This window comes from Lissotriton vulgaris, chromosome 11 (assembly GCF_964263255.1).
Source record: "Lissotriton vulgaris chromosome 11, aLisVul1.2, whole genome shotgun sequence".
Lineage (NCBI taxonomy): Eukaryota > Metazoa > Chordata > Amphibia > Caudata > Salamandridae > Lissotriton > Lissotriton vulgaris.
Genome location: NC_141699.1, coordinates 30,998,837 through 31,019,720, shown reverse-complemented (window position 1 = coordinate 31,019,720; position 20,884 = coordinate 30,998,837). Strand labels below are relative to the sequence as shown.

General features: G+C 46.1%; 1 protein-coding gene across 1 annotated transcript in view; it reads right to left on the bottom strand.

Moving 5' to 3' along the window:
* TMEM132D (transmembrane protein 132D) overlaps positions 1 to 20,884 on the bottom strand; it is a 1,618,295-nt gene that overhangs the window by 1,232,796 nt on the left and 364,615 nt on the right. The window contains exon 2 of the mRNA XM_086942675.1: positions 9,551 to 10,439. Within this exon, the coding sequence (XP_086798801.1) occupies positions 9,551 to 10,439 (889 nt within the window). The remainder of the gene's footprint in view (positions 1 to 9,550; positions 10,440 to 20,884) is intronic.

Here is a 20,884-nt window from a genome sequence, read left to right as displayed (position 1 = left end):
GGCTGAGTTAAGAGGACCCACAAGGGAAGCATTCACAGGCTCCATTTATTCACTTGTCTGGTGGCGCTTCCGAGGCAGCTGGGATGGGAGAAATATTGTTCTGGGGTCAGCCTTATCTCCAGCAGTAACAAATGATGGGACGTCAGCTGCTGTTTATCTTGCAGACTCGTTGTTTTACCCAACACAGCACAGTGAGGTGGATTTATAACTCGGTGCCGGCCACCTTTTGGTGTAAAAGGTTTGTGAATATATTTATCAAAATACAATTCAAAAGGATACCAGGTGTCAAAACTGAAACTGAGCACAGTCAGAGACGCACGTGTTTAGGGAGTGCTTTATTTGTAAAAAATGTAAGTAATAAGTCCATCTGCTGATGGTTCTTATGAGCCTCCGGAATGCCAGGGTTGGCGGACCCCAGGGGTGCCTAGTCTCGATTCCACCCCATGCCTCTTTCTTCCTCCACCTTACATGTCCTGCGTTTTTATCTAATTAATTCCAAGGATACCCGATCTCGATTCCACCCCATGGCTCTTTCTACCTCCACCTTACATGTCCTGCATTTTTATCTAATTAATTCCAAGGATAGCCGATCTCGATTCCACCTCATGCCTCTTTCTTCCTCCACCTTACATGTCCTGCGTTTTTATCTAATTAATTCCAAGGATACCCGATCTCGATTCCACCCCATGGCTCTTTCTACCTCCACCTTACATGTCCTGCGTTTTTATCTAATTAATTCCAAGGATACCCGATCTCGATTCTACCTCATGCCTCTTTCTTCCTACACCTTACATGTCCTGCGTTTTTATCTAATTAATTCCAAGGATACCCGATCTCGATTCTACCTCATGCCTCTTTCTTCCTCCACCTTACATGTCCTGCGTTTTTATCTAATTAATTCCAAGGATACCCGATCTCGATTCTACCTCATGCCTCTTTCTTCCTCCACCTTACATGTCCTGCGTTTTTATCTAATTAATTCCATGGATACCCGATCTCGATTCCACCCCATGGCTCTTTCTTCCTCCACCTTACATGTCCTGCGTTTTTATCTAATTAATTCCATGGATACCCGATCTCGATTCCACCTCATGCCTCTTTCTTCCTCCACCTTACATGTCCTGCGTTTTTATCTAATTAATTCCATGGATACCCGATCTCGATTCCACCTCATGCCTCTTTCTTCCTCCACCTTACATGTCCTGCGTTTTTATCTAATTAATTCCAAGGATACCCGATCTCGATTCTACCTCATGCCTCTTTCTTCCTCCACCTTACATGTCCTGCGTTTTTATCTAATTAATTCCATGGATACCCGATCTCGATTCCACCCCATGGCTCTTTCTTCCTCCACCTTACATGTCCTGCGTTTTTATCTAATTAATTCCATGGATACCCGATCTCGATTCCACCTCATGCCTCTTTCTTCCTCCACCTTACAGGTCCTGCGTTTTTATCTAATTAATTCCATGGATACCCGATCTCGATTCCACCTCATGCCTCTTTCTTCCTCCACCTTACATGTCCTGCGTTTTTATCTAATTAATTCCAAGGATACCCGATCTCGATTCTACCTCATGCCTCTTTCTTCCTCCACCTTACATGTCCTGCGTTTTTATCTAATTAATTCCAAGGATACCCGATCTCGATTCTACCTCATGCCTCTTTCTTCCTTCACCTTACATGTCGTGTATTTTTATCTACTTAATTGCATGGATACCTGATCTCGATTCCACCCCATGGCTCTTTCTTCCTCCACCTTACATGTCCTGCGTTTTTATCTAATTAATTCCAAGGATGCCGGTTTCATTCATTCCCCCCCCCCCCCCCCCCGCAGTGCCTTGAGACCCTCACCGGTGAGTAGGGCACTCTATAAATGTTTTGATTGATTGATTGATTGATTGATCTGCGGAAGCCGGTGCCACTCGGAGAAAGAAGGGGAACTCTTCATAATCTATTTTCACCCTTGTTGGACGCGATACTCATAAGGTAGCGTTTACCTAAACTTTTTGCTTTTTCTGCCTGGGTTTAGCTGATTTTCTTGTGTGGCCTCTGGGCACTTTCCCACATTAAATATTTTATGAACGTGCTTGCGCCCTTCATACCTGTGTTGGAAAGTTGCATTGACTCAACATTCTGAAACATGGGCCGGTCTGCCATTGCAGACCGTTGTGTGTTCACACTAGCCTCTATGACAACTAAACTCATGAGCAGCCTGCCATTGCAGGCCGCTGTATGTACGCACCCGCGCCTGTGGTGCTCGTGATTGCATGTGCCGCCAGCCATGGCAGGCCTGTGCGTGCGCACAGACCTACATATTAGTTAAGCCTGTGTCTAGTCGGCATTGCAGACTCAGGCGGGCGCACTTGCACCACTGGTGCTGGGGGCTCTGTGTTTGACCTGCCACCGCAGGTCTGTGTGCAAACTACCACATGTGCACCCAGGTGACGAGGAATACGTGGTCTGTTTTCACTACCTATGAGGCTTGCTCTACCCACAGGTTTTGTGCCCGTGGAGTTGAGAACCTCATCCACATCATTTGTATTTGCGACAAATTAAAAGACATAAGGAAAACTTTATTAAAACCATCTTTTAACCAGCATGGCATCAGGTCCTGCAGGCAGGCGGTAATCCGCTGCTTCAATCCAACCTTAGCACAGTTGAATCGGCGCCGCATAAAATTCCTAGGTCTCACTGATCAGAGATTGAAAAGCACATCTTTGAAGGCAACGACCTAGCTCCACAGTCTGAGCTACAAGGGGATCCCATGGAGAAAAACATCCACCCACAGAATAAAAACTTTGACAAAGGGCTCGAAGGACTGATTGCTTAATAATGCAAACCACATGAGAGGGACTTTTTACCTGATTAAAACATTGATAGCGCTTTCTACAGTTTTATGTAAATTACAATGTGGATTACTTTAAAACTGCTTAATCCTTTTTTATAGGGAATTATTTTAAAACTGATTAACTCTTTTGTAATAGTGGTTTTTGATTTTAAAGATCATTTAATGTATGCAACGGTTTTAATTAATCATGCATAATAAAAAATGACCTTACCTTACCTTACATAGGTTAACACGGGAAGTGGTTCACATTACTTCGGGCTGCAATAGTGGATTGCAGTCGAGCAGCCTCATTATGTTTCCTTTCAATGATTCACCACGACAAACCCTTTCCAGTGGTAAAGGGGGTTTTACCATAACTCGCTTATAAAAGCAACTTATAGAATATAGACATTTATATGCTGTAAGAGTCCTGGGTGCTGTAGTGCCTGGCTCCAGTGGACATACCACTAGAATGAAAGCCCTCTTATATTTGACTTTTTTTTTCAGACCTGCTGAGGTGTGGCACCCTGAAGTGTGCTCTCTAAGTGCCCAACCCTGGGCCTTCTGTTCTCCTTGAGAGCCAAGGGACATCAAAGATGTCTAACGAGGGGACTACACCATCTACCTGTGACATCTAGAGGGTGGAGCCCTCTCAAGTGCTCACATTGGCTACTGAATCCCAACAGGTAGCGCGGTATGAGCGTGGATCTAAGACTTCTGTCTGGAGACCGGATTGCCTAGTACGGAGCTCCAGAAACCTTGCCCGCATCTAACGCATGTGGTTCCTGTGCCGCAAGGACCCAGACACTAATAAGCGTCTAGTGGTAGTAAGCAGATTCACTGGTTGCCGGACGCGGTGTGGTCTGTGTCATTGATCATGACGCATCTCTCTCATGCATCACACCGACTGCATGCCCATTGGGTGCGGTATCTGATTCAAAGGGTGCAACGCTTGGCGGTGGGGGTGTACCCGTAGTAGGGCCTCATTCTACCTCATATGGCTTTGCTGAACTTGTGCCTGTGTGTGTGTGTGACAAGACTGGTCTGGTGCACCTATCATCATGCATCGGACGTTGCCTGGAGCACCTCTGCCGGACGACCAAGCACAAGAGATGCCCAAACAACAGCTCAATGCTCTGAGAGCCTCTGCCAGTGACCATGCAGTAGAGAGTGCCCCTGCCCCTGTTATCTGACGTCCAGTGGAGCGTGTGGCCACTGCCGGCTCATCACAGGCTCTTCTAAGGCACCTCTGTCTGTATCTTGTCGCGCGCCGCCCTGGTATCCGCGCATCTCCAGTTATTCTTGGCTTGCACCGGGTGTTACTTCCTCACACAACCAAACTGCTTACGTGTCACAAGCTCAGTTTACTATAAATGTAAATGGATCCAATAAAAGAAGCTTTTCTGTGAGTGCGGAGCCCTGTAGCCAAGCGCTGCCTGGTTCTGCATTTTGTAAACTCTCCGGGTGCGCGCCCCCGGCGCCAGAGATCCTGGCGTGCGTGCAAAACAGACCAGAGGGTCAGATTCAGGGGCCTGGGAACCCGGCTGAAGATTAGGAGCTCGACTCGCACCTGTGAAGAGGAGGAAACAAACATACCTCTGGGAAAGGGCATCTTGTGTGTTTAGAAAATAACCAATTTGTCTAGGCAGCTCTTGGCTACTGGGCTCCGTACTCACAGAAAAGCTATTTTTAATTGGATCCATTTACATTTATAGTAAACTGAGCGTGTGACATGGAAGCAGTTTGGCTGCGTAAGGAAGTAACCAAGGGGCATATTATCAACGGCCAGCGATAATTATCGCTGGCCGTGCTTAGCAATAAATTTCTTATCGCAGGCTATCTCTGGAATTTATCGCCCTGGTATCGCGTTATTAAGAACGCGTTTCTCCAGTGCGAAAAAAATTCCAGAGACAGCGAGATTATCGACGTTTTGCAGGGAACACTGCTGGTTTTCCAGCAATGTTCCCTGCAAAATGGCGATAACCTTGCTGATACGACCCACAGGGTCGTTTCAGCATAATCCACCCCAATGTTGGGGATAGGTAAGTCTGCATTTTAGCAGACATTTGTTTTTCGAGAAAACAGCGGTTTTCTCCAAAAACTAACGTGTGCTAAAATGCTGGAGCAGCCTTGTAAATATCGCGATGTGAACATAAGCGATAACTGCAAGGACGTCCATCCGGGGTACGCCCAGTGACGCCCACTTTGCAACTCATTAGAGATGCAAAGGGAGGCGTCGGGAAAAAGGGTGCTAACATGCGATCATGCATGTTAGCACCCTCTTGTAAATAGGGCGATAGTTTTATCTCTGCTTTTTTTGGCTTTTTAAGCCAAAAAACAAGAGATAAAGCCCTTGGTAACATGCCACTAATTCGTCTCTACTCAGAAACGGAACGCCAGAAAGGGAGAGCGTCCAGGTGCACGTTTTGACAATTGGAAAGCACACACTAGCATTATTAGAAGGACATGTGCTATCATTTGTGATCGTGATGCCCGGTGGAGCTGTCCTATGCAGCTATAGAGGAGTTTGGCTCTGGTCACCCCTCGGCCGTCACCTACCCAGCCGGACATCTGACATTGTTTTCCTCGTCTCCCCGCTGTGTCTTCACCTGCATTCCTTACCCCTGTTTACCATTCCCCCTCTACCTTTCACTCCCCTTCAGACATGTGTGCGCGCTAATAACTCATATTATTGTGTAATCTCATGTTTTTCTCCTATGTCTATACTTGGGTATGCAATTATTTAACCTGTAACTCGCTGAACCTCATGTAAAGCGCTCTGATACCTCCGGGTCTAGCCAGCGCTATATAAAACTCTTAAAATAAATAAAAATAAATAAATAAAGCGCTCTGATACCTCCGGGTCTAGCCAGCGCTATATCAAACTTTGCAAATAAATTTGTGACAAACATTAATTTTCCTTTGAAAGGGCAAATGTGCAGGAGGCGAGCAGCCTATCCTCGCCTGGTATCCAATGCGGGAGGAGGTCTGGCCATGCTGGGATCTTCGAGGAAACATTCTGGGGCAGGGCGGGGCTGGGGCCAGGTCAGAGAGTGAGCTGAAAGGGAGGCCAGAGGCAGGGGGTGGGCATTCAGGGAGCGCATTTCAGCTTCTTCCTGCTTCATTCATTCCCGTCACAGTGCGGTCCTTGCGCTCGTAATGTCGAGTGCACTTGTTTAAATCAATGAAACTCTAAAAATAACACAAAAGTGCAGCATTTTCTTAATGGGACACTCTCGAAGCACACTTCGTTCTGGGATTAATGAATTAAGGAACAACAAAATGCGAGCTCGGTGAAAAGGTGATATTTTCAAGGTAATGTTAAAAAGCAAACATTGAAGATAAAAAAGGCCCTGGCACTACTCCGTTTTCCCAGAAGGATGCTGGTGATTCATTGGAAGCAATAATGTATATGTGAACCACGAAATGGATGTCTGTGCATTGCTGTGCTTTACTTCACACTGCGTGAAAGGTTTCACCAGAGACCTCATGTTCACACTGCCTTCCTGCCGCTTTACATCACAGTGTAAACCAAAGAATAGAAATTCATTAAAATACATATGGTCTGTCCTAAGCAATGTTATTTCTAATTCATACCAGAAACAAAAGTCATGAGGAAAACTGAAAAAGCAACGCTTTTCAAAACAGGATTTAAAAATCCAACTGAAACAGGAAGTGCGTTACTGGTGAAAGAGCCTTGCACTAGTGCGCGGATTCTAAAACACACCGCAGCCAATCTGGGCGCACTGCGGGTATTTAAACACTGGGGAAGTCTCTCACAGGAAAGGAGAGCAGAGCCCTGATACATTTCTTTCCATCAGAGCCTTTTTGTGAAGAGAGTGGACTGAACACCCCTCTCTCCCAGGACTCGAGTCGGGGTACCAGCCGGGTGGACGGCGTCCCCCCACTTATTTTACTGGGAGCTCACTAACTGGAGCAAGTGGAGCCACACATTCACTCTTTGGCCTCTCTGGGGCGAGATCGGAGCTCATTCAGAACGCTGCTCACGCGCTGGCTTCTCTGATGCAATCGCATCTAAGGGGTGAGCGAAGGCAGGCAATGAGTCTGATGGTGCAAGCCACCTTTTGTGACATCACTTCCTGTCAGGACGTCAGCATCCCCCCACTTCTATTTTTAGGACTTGTGCCCTGCTCTCTCCACAGTTATCATACTACGGCGCCTGGTGAGAACATGTCATGGCACTACACACCAGTGCTACTGTGCACATAGATAGCTCCGATCAGAAAGGAATCAGTCATGCAAACGTCAAACCGCGAATGCTCACGCGCGTCGTTGATTGTCCACACTCCTAAAGCCAACGGAAGCACTTTAAGCGCACTCTCCACCAATCACTTGCCTAAACTTCAAAGGTGACACAGATCACACTATCGTCATCCCAATCCAACATTGTACCCTGAAAACCAGCCAGGCGTGTCCTGGTGACTGGGGCGGTGTCCAAGAAGGGGGAATGACAGACACAGAATCTGGCTGGCAGAGAGGTAGCACAGAGGTGAGGTCATTACCAAGGTCATTTCAGTTTAATATATTTTTATCTGGCAATTATAGCCATAAAATTGCCATAATCCAGCATGCAGTAAAAATGCAAAGTATACAAAGTGGATCCATAAAAACTGTATAAAACACAATAAAATCCTAATAAAACATACAGTAGGGGCAGTAACACTCTATAAAATATCTCTTAATTCATAACCAAATAGGGAAAGGGTCACATATACATTAAATATACATTTCTGCATGCATACAGACTTCCAGCGCTCCGACATGTCCTCAAGTGGTGGATACAATCGCATTTCTGCCCCATAACCCTTTAAATGATATCACCAATTCATTCAACAACTCCTGTATTGCAGATAAAAATCTTCCTGTTGCACCTGCCACGTTTAAGAATCTCATATTTATCAACAAGCTGAGAGCTTGATCACTGCTATCAATTTCATAGGGAATAAAAAGAGGTTTTAAAAATGCCTTCCTTCCTTCTAGAAACCGCAAACAGTCCAGCAAAATCTGTGGGCCTCTGCATTTTACTCGTAGTGCCCATGTGCACAGACCCTGTTTATCGGTCATTGCAGTTTTTATCTTCCTATCTGCAGTGCATGGGTCCAGGCCAACTCTGACTTCGAATATCACATTTCTAAACTCAGGATTTGGCATGGTCTCGATATAAGGGAACATATGATCGTTACCAGGGTCACAGCAAGGACACACACCTCTGCTGGAAAGGTGCACTTTGCGCATTCAATGGCTCTTTTTCAGACATTTCCCAACAGCACATTTCAACCAATCACGGATGAGTTGCAATACAGGTGGTTCCCCTTCTGGAGGGCCAGGCACCTGTATTCCATTTTTTTACTTTAAAGGTTCTTTTTGTTGAATTTTTGAAGCACCCATCCAGTTAGCAGGCCTCTTTCCTGTAACAGCAAGAGACAGGTGTGCACACGTGACTCACGGGTGATCAGACGTCTGAGCTGAGTACCAGTGGGTCTAAGGAGGCAGGCAGCTCGGGGGAGACACAGGTGTGTTCACCCCCCCCCCCCCCCCCCCCGAGAGGGTTCAGCGAGAGCTGACAGCTGAGAATCCTCTTTCTTTCCCGGAGACCCTTTGATCAGAGGGGCTGAGGGCACAGCCGTGAGTTTGAGACATGACAAAAAAGTTGTTCTGTTTTTTTCCTGCCAATTGGGGTTTCTAACGCCCAGCTGGCTCTGGTTCCAGAGATTGATAGGCCTGCAGGCAGTGTTTAATTGCATAATATATGCCCTGGACCCCGGGGGAAGGGGGGGGGGGCACGTGCCAATGCTGCCTAGTCCTTCTTTCATCTCGTTCTTTTCATCCATCAATGGCCTCTCCCTGCCCCCACGTCACTCTCTCTCACCGGTTCCTTTTCAATCTCACTTTCTCCCTTTGCCACTGTTTTTTAGTTTCTATTCTCTCCTCTTTTCCCTCTTTGCTGCTTTTCTCTCTCCTGTTCTGGGTGAAAGCCTGTCCTGTGAGGTCTGCCTCTTTAAGGGGGTGAGGGGTCTTTCCCACAGGGACCCTTGTCTAAGAGGGGGCTCCCTGCGTCCCCCGGTATTCATTTTATCTGTTGGAAATGTCCCCAGAGTCTCAAAAAGCGATTCCAACCTCCAAGAGGCCTCACCGGGCGGGGGCTGAAGCCTGAGAGGGGGAAGGGGTGGGGGAGGGGGGGCTGGAGGGGGCTGAGCGGTGGGAGGTGGGACCCGACCCATTGATGTCAATGGCGGGCGTGCTTTGATTTAATAAAACGTCGGGGTACCTGAACCAGCTCGCGCCAGTAAAAGGGGAAACGACAAGCAGGGCGCAGACGGCGTCTGCAGACAAAACACTTATAAAATGACACATTTTAGGAACAGCGGCTTCTCTTTTTAGCAGTGATTAAAACAACAGTTTTCCCGCTTCCTCCGGCTCTCATAATAGCCAGACCCAAATGAAATCTGCGCCCCCACGCTGGGGCCACGTGCTGCGAAGCAAATAAGTTATTACAGCTGCCATTTTATCTGCGAAAACACAGGCTTCCTGATCCGAGAGGCCACTCCATCTGGCGCCACTTACTCCTGGCACGCGGCAGCAATCTGGGCCGGGACAAGGACTCTTTGTGCGGACGCAGCGGGCACAAACACTCTCTTCACAAGGAAAGAAATTGCTATCAAAGCATCGGAGAGTCATGGAGCGTAGGATTTTACTCACCGCAGCCGAAACGTGTCCAGCGTCGAGTTCTTCGCGATCGACACAACAAAGGTCCACACATCGCCTTGCGTGGCCACCTTGGCGACATAATGCACAATAATGTTGGGATCTACCCTAATTTCACGCAAGGGTGGGCTGCCGGGCGTCTGGTGAAGAAAAACACTCCCAATCCTTTGTAAGGGTGGTCCGCCGTCATCCATGCTGTTTCGGCCAAAGCGGATGCCACTGGCCTTCTTCAGGTCCTCCTTGAGGCATTCCCCTTTCTCGTCTCCTCGTTGGATGGTGTAATAAAGTTCCACAGGGCTCCCTTCTGATTGGTCCATTAATTTCTTGCGGCCTGAGACAATCGTTGGGGGCTCAAACCAGTCAGGCAAGAGTTCCAGCTCGGCCACGCACAGGCCCAGGTCTCCTTTTAGCCGGCACCCCCCCTTCACTTCTCGTGTCTCCCTGAAGGCGAACACCCTGAGGCAGGGGAGGCGATCGGTGGTGGTGTAGTCGTCCCAGTCCCGCCCTACCACGTAGAACAGAATCTGGACCTTGGGCCTGTCGGGGAAGATCTCCTCTCGAATGATGTACGACTTCAGTTTCCAGTTGAAGGTGAAAGCGTCAGTGGAACCAAAGAGGTTGGAGGGAAAAAGCAGTTCCTGAGGCACCGTTTGCTCCACGCTAAAGGGCCCGTAGGTGGCATTGACCACAGGGGGCCTCTTGGCCTTGTAGATGAGGAGTAGTTCTACCCTGGACTGCAGGCTGGAGTTCCTCATGATGTCCTGGTTGGCCTCTTTGAGGAAGAAGGCTACGTCGCTGTGAAGGATGGTGTAGTTCACAGGAAGGTAGGTCGGGAGAAGCGAAAACCTCTGCACGCCGTCCAGTATTCCTCGGCTGTGGACCACTGTCAAGGAAAGAGAGCACAGGGAGGCATTTTAGTAAATGGTAGAGCAATGGAAGGCTTGTAATGCATACATACACGTGAAATAAACTTATGTCAACTTAAAAAGAAAGTCAGATATGCGTGAGCTGGCAACATATCAAGGAACTTGCTGTGTTTGAGAGAATATGGTTACAGGAGTTTGTGGTATGGGCACACAGCAAACTAAAACATTAATTGACACTGCTAATTTTAAGAAATTTAAGAAGAAAATCACATGCAGTTATAGGGATTTGCCCAAGTTCACTGAAGACCATTAATCTGCATTTGGTCGGGTCACATGACTTTCGCCATCACATCAGACTGCTAGCGATCAGGTTCATTATCACACTGGTTCACCTGTCTCAAGTCACCCCTTAGTGTCCTGTCACAGCGGAAGGTGTCCTAGCTTGTACTGCAGTGAGGTCACATGAACTCCATGGCCTCTGCAGCCAATAAGGTTCTTGCCAGCCAGTCACCCCATCTCCAATCCCCACCTCCCAGAGCGTCTTTCATCCAAAGCACCGGGTGGACAAAGAATAGGGCGCTGCCTCTTTTGGTCTGTTGGTATCTGTTAGGGCCTGGAACCGGACCTACAATTCCTACTAATAGACAGGTGCAAGTTAACACTTCACCGTGCACCTGACCCCTTGCACAACCCTGCCCAGCTCCACAATCACACCCTCAACGACATCAATACTCTCAGAGTCTGCAGAACTCACACATCCAACTTCATACACATCCCAAAAACTACCAAACACACCTTCCATCTCACACGTATGAATACACACGTGACTGTATTTCATGTCCCACAGGACTCAGGCCTCTTCACAGATCAGAAGACTTCCTCACAGAGGCGCTGCTCGCCCTTTCACCCTCCCACATCCTACACCGGCTACAACATCCATCAAGCAAACCATGTACACAAGTCAAGGAAAGGCCTTGCAATCAGCCACAAGCCCTACTGGTCCTGCTCGGTGGGTGGACTCGTGAAACTCAAGTCATTGGAGCGTTTCACATGTCCTCCCGACTTTCTACAAACTCGTCTTCCATCTTCCCTTCATCTGACAATAAGTTGGTCTCCATAACAAACTTACACCACTCTTCTTGGAGACGTCAACCTCCCTGGCCACTCTATAACAAAGAAAACAAGAGATCGCCTCTGAATGCCCATCAACAACCTCAACATGAAACAGCACATCACTGAATCAACTCACTCCTCAAGCCATGAACCCCAGACTTCAGAAACCACCAAGTGTAAACTTCCTGTACACCTGCTCAGCATCCAATCACTTCACCTGCACAGCATCCACCAGCCCCTCAAAGCCAACCTAAAAGAGTAAAACAAAACTCTGGACCCCATTGGCACCCACCCTTAACTCGAGTCAACGCCATGCTCAAAACCTTCATCACAATTCTCCAAAACTATTTAAACATCTATGCACCAATAAAAACACACCAGGTCACACCTAAACCATCAGCACCCTGGTACTCCAAAGACTGAAGCAGACTCATGGTGGGCGGCTACCCCTGTCAGACCGACCGGTCCCAGGCTCCCTGGACACATTCACTGACATCAAAACTTATCTTCCAGGAAAGAAGATTGAAAAGAAACCAGCACCTCAACCACATCAAGCCTGCTTCCTCCCTCATCACCTGACTGCTCAACATTAGGGGCTTATGACATCTGTGTAATGACATGAAAGTGCAGAAAGGTGGTGCAAACTTACACAAAATGCTAAACCTACATTGGGAGCCATATTCTAGCAAAAGCGCGTACTTGTGTCGATCTTAGATGCATGGACACACCTTGCGTTAAAAAATTTAGCAAAAAATCACAAGTGCCACAAACAGCAGCATTCTTGCTGTTTGGATTGTTCCTGTCACGTATGCTAATTATTTTGTCACAAATGGCACTTAATTATGCGGCGAGGCTTTCTAGCATCATTTCAGGTATTTTGCATTCAAACAGTGCAAAATTACTAAAATTACATGAGATTCGACCAGCGTGGTGGACATTTCGCCCAGGCCTAAACAACATCCCGCATCAGCGACCCCTCGCCCCACCCCTCATAAACATTAAGAATATCTTCCTCTCCCTCACCCTTCATGAAAGATGCCCCTGGAGACGTTCTTTACCCTTGTTTGCACTGGTCAACGTTTCACTCACCACAGACATGTTTTTGGAAGCCTCCAGAACAGTCAACTCCTCCCGCTACTGAAGACCCACCCTAGACCCTGATAACCTTGCCAGGTGCAGACCAATCAGTCCCACCCTAAATTTACAAGATCATTGAAAAACCGACTACACTCAACTCCAAGACACATCAGTGCCAACATCTCTTCACAACCACCCGTGAGTTGACAGCACTGAAACCGCCCCCTAGAAATGGTGGACAATGGCGTCCATATCACTGCTAACGATGACTTCTGCCTCGTGACGCGTCGCGACTCTTCACACGTCAGGCGGACACTGATTGCCATAGCACCGTTATCAACACCCTTGAAAGGGATTCAATTCAATTCAAAATTACTTTACTCAGTATAGAAACAATACCATACAAAGTGCATAATTATTAAAAAAGAAAGGCACTACAACCGCTGAAAGTTACGTGATAAAATAAGGGGATATAAGAACATTCACAATAAAATTATTTCATATCTTAAAAGTCATATTAAAAACGATTTATACAGTGGAATCGAGAATCCTGGGCAGTTTTGATGCAGCCAACCCTTCTGTCCCCAAGGAGGAGCATAGACAGTTCTTCCTCGCCTCTAGGGATTCAGGGCAATGCTCACCAGGGGTTCTCCTCCTCGCCATACAACTGGCATGAGTGGTGTAAATGGCAGCTCTGAATCCCAGAAGCTCCTGCCCCCTGTGAAGTACCCCGGGGCCCCCTCAGATATGACGCTGGCCGCCTAAAGCAGCATACATGTCACTGCGCACCCCACCGAGGGCCATAACCAAAGTCACCATCCCTGACTTGATGGGCCTCCACCAGCCCCCCTAACTTCACTGCGCCATCTTCATGGCTCACCCCTTACGTGGCAGAGAAGCAACCCCCCTCCCACACACACCCCTGGGCACAGTTTCAGCCAGGACACCACCAGAGTGAGGGCTAAATCATATAGAAAAGACACAAACAGGAACAGGCCTTCTCAGTTACAGACCAAGTAAAGGGTAGGACCCCCTATCAGGACAGACTCAGCCCTCATTTAACTCTGAAAGAACTGGACACTGCCCCTCTACAATGGACTCTCCATCCTGACCTCTGAAGGGGCTGATCGCCTGCACCCTCACCTCGGCAGGTCCCCTCACCTCCATCATTTCAATGATCAATAATCACCTGGGCCAGTGAAACTGAAATGTCTTTTCCCTCACACTTGTAACATCTCCAGGCCAGCAAGCAACACCAACAGAGCTCTGAAACTTAGCATAGGAGGGGTGTGCGAAATGCGCGTAATTTCCTCAACTTTTGACAAAAATACCCCAAATAAAATACGTGTATTTACGTGAAATGCAAATTCATCCTTTAAAACCGTTATTAGGCAAAATGCTTCATTTTGCCAGTTTGTTATGCAAGGCAGCATTTCACGCTAAAAGCAAAGCGCCACCAACAACAGCCACTCATGTCTGTTATTCCTGTGTTTTTGCTGGAAATGTTTCCACAAAGGACCTGTAATTACGCTAAGTGGCGTAATGGAATAATTTGGGGAATTTCACCTAACAAGTGTAACTGTAAATGTTTCCACAAAGGACCTGTAATTACGCTCAGAGGCGTAATGAAATAATTTGGGGAATTTCACCTAACAAGCGTAACTCCAAGTCTTCAAAATTACGCCGGTGTAATTTAAATTTCAGCCAGGTCTACACGTTGCTTAAAGACGAACATCCCATTATTAGAACCCATAAGAACATTCACAGCAGCAATCATCTTCGTCTTGAAATTAAATGATGTCAGAGGCCTCTGCCGTGACCTGATCATTCTCTGGCCTCTCTGCTGAGACTTGGAGTGAGGTCTCCACTGACTATGGAAAAGTTGGCCTCACCTGTCCTAACGCTCCCCTGAAGGTCCACAGCACACCGTGAGCCTCTCAGCAGCAGCTCACCACAAACTAATGTATATAAAAAAACCTGAGTTAACTGGCTCGCAATGAGCGTTCTTCTAAAGAGATTTCTAAAGGATCCACCATAAGATGCAACATGGAATTGAAATTTTCAGGGTGGAGACAGGAAGAGCGCCCAGTGACTCTTTCGTGGTACAGGCGAGGACAGATACAGGAGTGTGCTTAGAAGCATCACGAGGGAGTGCTGGGGCTGTGGGTGAATGCCAGTGTGATGAAGACCCTTGAAGCGCTATGTTCAGAGAATGGATGATTTACAGCATGTCCTAGGTGCTCCCTCCCTGAAAGAGGTCTGTGGTTCCAAAGAGGGCTCTGTGAAGGAAGTACCGCGCGGAACTCTGAGGTAAGTGCTCTAACAGGAATGAGTTGTGAACAGAGTGAAGACATGATCTAGTAATCTTACTGCGGAATATGCCACGTTACCTTGCATGCTTTTTTAACGCATGCCATTACAACGCGGTCATTACAACGACCGCCTTGTAACAACGCATGCCATTACTACGCAAGTTGGAACAACGACTTGCTGTAGGGGGGGCGAATAGTTGGTGTTGGAATAGTATAATTTACTATTCCAACTCCAGTTTGTGCAACTGTAGGGAAGGTGTTAGATTTTAAATTCAACACCTTCTGTCCCCTAGAGCAAGTCTTTCTTCCAACTTGCAGAGTAATGGCATGCGTTGTAAGCGGTCGTTGTAACAACCCTGTTGTAATGGCATGCGGTGTTCCGGTTTCCTGGTAAACGATGTTTACCGTAGTACCTGTACATCACAATGTGCACTAATATATTGTATAATCAGCTATGGACGCCTCTTTCTTATTAACCTGAAGTGCTCTGTAGTATCAATGTGCTTGCAGGCCTCTTGTCGGTCCTGAAGCCCTTTTATCTGAGACAGTACATGGGCTTGTTTTCTGCATTTCAAGGTAAAGCATCGCCTCGCTTTTGATATTGTCACCCAGAATCGAGATTTCAAGAAATCCGCGGAATCAGCAGTGTGTTCACGTATTGTTTCATGGTTTCAAGCCTGTCTGTCAGCTACACTGTGATAATACTCAGCCATCTGCTCCTCAGGTAAGTTTCATTGAAAGTAACAAGTTTCTGTCACGTGATGACACTCCATAGAACTGTATTGAGGGACAATTATATAAAGAACATTCAATTTGCAGGCCTTTTAGCATTGCATGGGTCAACTGGCCATTTGGGCAAGAGCTCTGGTCTGTTAAATGGAAGCTGTTTCCGAATTCTGTGCCGTGCTGGTCACTTTTTTCCATTAAATGCATGTTAGACTTTTGGCCTACGGACGCGCTGTGTTTTATTTTAACAACACAAAGCCACAACCGCAAAGGTGGTGAGACATGGAATCAATTTTTCTGATTCATAGGTCTGCAAGGGATACAATATATGGCCACACTCCACGTGGCGTCCAGAACTAGTGAACAGAAGATGACATCGTCCCCAGTAGAGGCAAACGGAAGCACGAGGCTGCATTAACGAGCAGCACGAGGACAGAGTGGATCCAGATGTGGACAGGACCAGTGGTGGCGTCTCCAGGGCTCGCGTATCTTTAGATTTTGGTCATTCAATGACTCTGCATTCGTAGCCACTGGCCGAGCGGCACGTCGTCAGATACGTTCAATACTGCGGCCAATCTCTACCCTTCTCGAACGAGTCACTCAAAGCAACCTGCACTAAACCAATGGGAATAATCATCATTTCATGATTTGAGTCTTTTGTCTTCTTCTGAGGTAGGTTCATATTTGAAGCCCTTCGCGCACACTCTTTGAATTTGAAAATCACTCAATCAAGTAATTACTCTACTACCAATTGTGGTAGTGCAATCATTACTTTATGTTAGAAAATGGGTCAAACATGGGAGAGGCCGGTTTGTTTCTTTACCTGTTTGTGTATTGAGTTTAAATGAGAGATGCCTAAGATCACACAATTTTGTTGACTGAGAAACTATGACTAATCCAGGTTTTCGGGTTTCACTTTGTACAAATCAGCCTCTAACCGGGTATTTCAAATGTCAATGCTTTATTTTTTACCTCTTTCTGCAGGACTGTAGAGCAAGGGCGCAAGGCGGAACACACATGAAAGCCCGGCTCCATTTGGGCTCGAGGTTCCAATGGGACCTTGAGCTTAACTAGAGCCACGATTATCCACCTCTACTTGATATCTGACATACAATCAAACTATTTTGGTAAAAATAAGTCTTTGTGCACCTGATGAAGAGACATGTGTAACCTGCAAGTTTGGAACTAAATGGGGTGATTGAAGCTTTTCATAGGTGAATGTAGCGGCACCACTGAGCTCAGATAAGGCACACCTGTTCAACAAGTGAGGAGAACTTTCAGACACCTTCGGCATCACATGATTCCAGCCAGGTCAGCCATCTGACTTCCATATTCCACCTCCAAAACTGGAAGCAGTCCACCACAAAAGAACAGAAAGCCTGAATGTAAAATATATATCATAAATGGAGTTATACTGGCCAAACATGGATCGTCAATCGGGTTGGCCCCTCAGAACATACCAGGTGGCTTCAACTCAGAGATCTCCAAATTCACAATGACAAATTTGTTTTCATCAGGAAAGCACTTCATCAAGACTGTGTCTCCTACTCAAGGAGGAAAAATTCAGCCTATGAGGTGTGATATTTAACATCTCATAATGCAGAAGAGCTGACGTTCATTCCTCCTCTGTAATCACTCCATCAGTCACTTCACATACATTCACATCTTCTTCAACTTCTTTGTCCTGACCATTTCCACTTCCCATTTTCTCTTCAACTGGTTCCACCAACCTTGATAAACAATCTGCAGATTGATTCTTTATGCCTGGAACATACTCCACAGAGAAATAAAAGTCTTGTAAAGCCATCTCCTGGTCCTTGATGATATCTGATCTAAACCATTAAAAAACACTTATCTCAGGGTTTTACGATCAGTTTGTACAGTAACTGGCATGCCACAAAATAGATTCCTGAATTTTTTTAATGCCCAATATATTGCCTAAGCTTCCTTCTCATTGATAGACTATTTATCTGACCTCTTAACTCTCCAGAGACACAGGTAATCAGCTGTTCCGTTCCTTCTCTCTTCTGTACCAGAATAGCTCCTATGCCTTTGGAGCTCACATCAGTTATCACAATTGTTTCATTTCCGGGTATGAATGCTTGCAGATTAGCAGCCTTTTTAAAATCTCTGTAAAGATTCAAATTCTAATGCATAAGCCTCAGACCACACAAATTCTGTCCTTTTGACTATAAGCATTCACAAGGAGGCTGATTTCTCAGCAAAACCTTATACAGGTTGCATGATATTTCACCATTCCTATAAAAGAAACGAATTCCTCCTTACTTGTTGGTCGCTTCAATTTGGCACTGGTGTCCACTAAGTCCTTTTCAAGTAACACAACTAAACTGGATATTTTGTGCCTAAGATTGCTTACTTCTGAGATCCCAAAACCTACACTTGTTTCTTCTTAATGTCAATCCTGCGTGCATCAACCTATCAAGCACTAAATAAAGTCTGTCATCACGTTCTTTTGTATCCATATCAAATATGAATAAATCATCTTGATAGCATTGTACCCCTTCTATGACCTGCAAAACTTCCCCCGTCACTCTTTGGAATACAGAGGCTGTCGATTTTAGTCTGAAAGGCATCCCTGTAAACTTAAAAGCATCAAATGGTGATATGAAGGCCTTTAGATCTTGTGACTTCTCATCAAGCTCAATTCGATGATATACTGAGGCGAGACCTAGGGTTGTAAAATATTTTGCTCCTTTAGGTGTTATAATAATTCCATCTATATTTGGGGTAGGAAACTTATCTGCTACAACTTTCTGATTTAATGCTTTCAGATTTTCACGTAACCTAATGGCTACACTTGCTTTCTAGGCAATGACTATAAGAGCCAACCACTCAAAGGCTTCCGTGGTTTCAATCACTCCCTTCTTTTCTAATTCTTTCAACTCTATATCAACACCAACTTGCAAACACACTGGTATATGTCTTACATTAGCCTTCAGAGGTCCAGCACATTTCTTTAGTTTTATGTGATGCTTGTATACCATCAAACAACACAAAGATTTCTCAAACAGCCTGTTGTAATCCTGGTCATATTCACCATTGTCCTGAGAGACTGACTGAATCTGCATCTGAAGGTCAGCATTCAGATCCAGTTTAGTACACAGTAGTAGTTGTTGGAGTGGCCAGCCTAATAATTCAACTCCTTTGATCTACACATACACTTTTCCAGCAGTTATGTACATACCAATGGCCATATTATCAGGAACGACAATAACATTGTCGCGGTTTTAACAGCAGGAAACTGCTGCTGAAGCGGCGATAAGGGGCTTGATAATATGCCCTTGAGAATTCCCACAGAAGACCAGGTTCTGGTGTGAAAGATTCAAAACAATGTGTATTCACGAACCGCTACAACTGTGCCATGAAGACATGAGCCCGACCGTCAACCGTGGCCAACAGGTTTCAGCAGTGAGCAGCCTGACGTGAAGGTGACCAACCTTTATCCATCACCAGTAGCCCTACACTCCAGAGGTATGTCTACAACATTCATTGTGGTCCAGCACAACTGAAAAAGAGGAAAGACTGGATGGTTTCAACAAAACATCACCTCACTGAAGGGTAAGGACAGCAGCCTGGAGCAGTCATGGCTGACCCCAAGCCTCAGGTGGTCTGGAGGTATTACCAGTGCCCCACACAGATCCAACTGTACCTTCACCCTTCGCACCAAGGAGGCCATGCAGGAGAATAGGATAATGTCCAACCCCAAGGCATTACCTGCTTTGGGTTACCGCTCTCAGCCCAAAGGCATTATGTGCTTTGGGTCACCGCTCTCAGCCCCAAGGTATTACCTGCTTTGGGTTACTGCTCTCAGCCTGAAGGCATTACCCGCTTTGCGTTACCGCTTTCAGCCCCAAGGCGTTACGTGCTTTGGGTTACTGCTCTCAGCCCCAAGGCATTACCCGCTTTGAATTACCGCTCTTAGCCCCAAGGCATTACCCGCTTTGGGTTACCGCTCTGAGCCCCAAGGCATTACCTGCTTTGGGTTACAGGAGTCTATACCGCTGTCCCCAGGACTCTTGGTTTCAGCAGCTCTTGTGTCTAGACGCGCTGCATCACACTAGTGAGCGGGCATGAATTCACTAGGTGGCATCTGAGAGTTGGCCCTGATAGACTGTTGCACCATGTTTGGGTCAGATTACAAGGAATAGTGATTAAGAAATTAGCCCTGATGATATATGATTCATCTTTGCTCTTAGCATTTTCTTTAGATTTTTTTTGTAAACAATATGTAATTTGAATGCTATTAAGAGATGTATGTAAATTTCTTATAAATACTGTGTACAAACAAGAAAAAAAAGAATACACTTCATGAAACAGCAGGAATGATGCAGTTCCTGTTCCAGTGAAAACTAATTTATAAAAATCCAAAATGCATTTTGTACATTTTGCAAAGTGTATGTGCATAGTGCGGGTATTCATTCTAGGCTGACGTCTCTAACCATTGAGCCATAATGCGACTCGATTTTACATTTCTACGGCACGTTTTGTACCGCGACAACCGAAGAAAGAAGCTTGTGCGTTCGACATGTCCTGGACACTTTGATTCGATTTGTATTTAAATGCATGCATTGAAAATGAAAGCAAGTCATTTCCCGTACAGAGTACGTTATTATGCAATGCGATGTATTTTCTTTATAATTTAGCACAGGGCTTTAAGTGGGATGAAAAAACTGGGGGGTCTCTTAAAGGGGCGTGGCCACTAATTAGGGGCGTGGCTTTTAAACACTTGCGCTAAAAATCTGTGTTTATCATAGTGAGCCGCCCAACTTGTATTTTGCTGTTTCTGTCATTGCATCCAAATATGTGATACAACAAGTAACATCATACCTACAACAAGTAAGGACTATTGGCTTTGTCAATGGTTATTAGTTGCATAAGATAAATAAGCTGCAACTATATCTTGTTACATATAATATTGAAAAAGCTTCCAATTAAAGCCCTGGTGACACCACGACAATGCTGCTGCTCCTCTTGCGTTTCAGAAAGAGAAGGGAAATCCAGAGAGAAAATGACTCCCTCTAAAGGATTTCCCTTCCCCCACAAAGCTCACCTGGCATGACGTCATGCCGTAACTTCTCCATTAGTGAGAAGTGAGCAGTGTGGGCAGCGCACATCCATGTGCTTGTTGTCTCGAAACGGGTCTCTATCTGGCTGTTTTACGCCAAGGCACTTTTTTCCGGACTGCAGTGACAGTAAACTGCTGTCTCTGCAGG